This window comes from Naegleria gruberi (assembly GCF_000004985.1).
Source record: "Naegleria gruberi genomic scaffold NAEGRscaffold_264, whole genome shotgun sequence".
NCBI lineage: Eukaryota > Heterolobosea > Eutetramitea > Acrasida > Naegleriidae > Naegleria > Naegleria gruberi.
The window spans coordinates 1-1,702 of record NW_003163092.1 but is presented as its reverse complement, the minus strand read 5'-3'; the positions used below and the strand labels follow the sequence as shown (position 1 = coordinate 1,702).

Sequence of the window (1,702 nt, the reverse complement as noted above, 5' to 3'; positions counted from 1 at the left end):
GAAATGATGAGGAAATTGTTCTTCAATGCATCAAGACAACGCCCATGGCATTAGAATTTGCAAGTGAAACTCTGAGAAATAATCCAGAAATTGTGAGAGTAGCTTACAATTTAGATCCAAAAGTTGTGGAATTTACTGATCTTGTTTCTTTTTAAAGTGTCCAAAGATGCAATAAAACAAGATTATGTAATATTTACATCCAAAAAAGATAAAACTGCAGAGAACACTTCAGGGTTTTCACAGCAATCACCATCCATGATCCTGGCCTGCAGCTTTCGGCGTCGTCGTATTTATTTGCTGTATGATTGCTACTGAATGATTAAACTCATCATCTACTCGATTAGTTTTATTGAAAAAGTTGTTTTAACTTGTGGTTTCCAATATTTGAATTTTGTTTCCAAATTGAACTTTCATTGAGTCTATTGAAAACTGTTGAAATGGATCTTTCAAATCTCAAGGTTTTTTACTAAGTATTGAAACGCAATTTCATTAGATTCCGTAAGATTTTTGATTCTCTTGACTTAAATCTCAATAATTTAATAAAAATCTGTAATTGAAAAAATCAAAAATTACATTTAAAAAAAAATGTCTGAAAGCAATCAAGTAAATTTCCTTCCAATTTATTTTAAGAAACTTTAATATCATCTTGTTTTAATAATATATTAAAATTATTTAATATTCTTACTCTTTAATAATGAAATTACAGAAAATTCTAATACTCGATGGAGGTATTTCTACATACATGACAGAATTAGGACTAGAATTGAATGGTTCCTTGTGGGGAGCAAATTATTTACTGGAAAATCCGAAAGCCATCGCGAAGGTACATTCCGATTATGTTCATGAGGGATTGTGTGATATTTGCACAAGTAGTAGTTATCAAATTTCTCAGGAGGGACTTGCTGCTGATCATGTTTCAATGAAGGAGGAGGAAAGAATTGAATTGGCCAGTAGGATGTTTCGGGATTCTGTTCAGATTGCTAGAAAAGTTGTTAGAGAGAAGGAGAAATTGGTGGCTGCAAGTGTTAGTTGTTTTGGAGCATCAATTTCAAATTTACTTGGAGAGGCAAAGGAATATTTTGGTGATTATTTGGATAAGGATGTTGATTCAAATAGTGGACATTATGTTCACAAGTTTGTGAAACAATTGAGTGAAAAATTGGGTGAAACTTTGGAAAAATCTGGAATGGAACAAGTAATTTATGATTTTCACTATCCAAGAGTGAGAGAATTGATATTGGCTGAGCCAGATTTTATCTTGTTGGAGACAATGCCTGTTTTGAAGGAAGTTGAAATTTTATGTGATCGAGTCATTCCAGATATTTTGAAGGAGTTGAATAAGAAAGGTATCAAAGTGATGATATCATTCTATTGTAAAGATGGCTTACACACTGGACATGGAGAAAGTATTGAGAAATGTGTCGAGTATGTCAATCAAGATAGGTTTAATCCATCATTATTTGAGATTTTTGCTGTTGGGGCTAACTGTATTTCTCCATCTATAGTTCCAATTTTAATTGAAAATATTCACACTCATCTCAGAAAGGATATTTCCATCATTCTCTATCCTAACAGTGGTGAAATTTACGATAATCTCACAAAATCTTGGAGCATACCACAGGGTGGATTGGATTGGCTTTATGATAGAGATTTTATTCCATTCATCAAGAAATGGAGTGAAAACCATCCAGAAAGAAAGTTG

The 1,702-nt window shown here is 32.5% G+C and overlaps 1 protein-coding gene across 1 annotated transcript in view; it reads left to right on the top strand.

The window, feature by feature from the left end:
* The window catches only part of NAEGRDRAFT_60084 (uncharacterized protein), a gene marked incomplete at both ends in the record, with an annotated part of 6,591 nt that extends 4,893 nt beyond the window's left edge, over positions 1-1,698 (top strand). Inside the window, one exon of the mRNA XM_002668367.1 lies at positions 707-1,698. Coding sequence (XP_002668413.1) covers positions 707-1,696 — 990 coding nt within the window. The remainder of the gene's footprint in view (positions 1-706) is intronic.
* Positions 1,699-1,702: the final 4 nt, after the last annotated feature.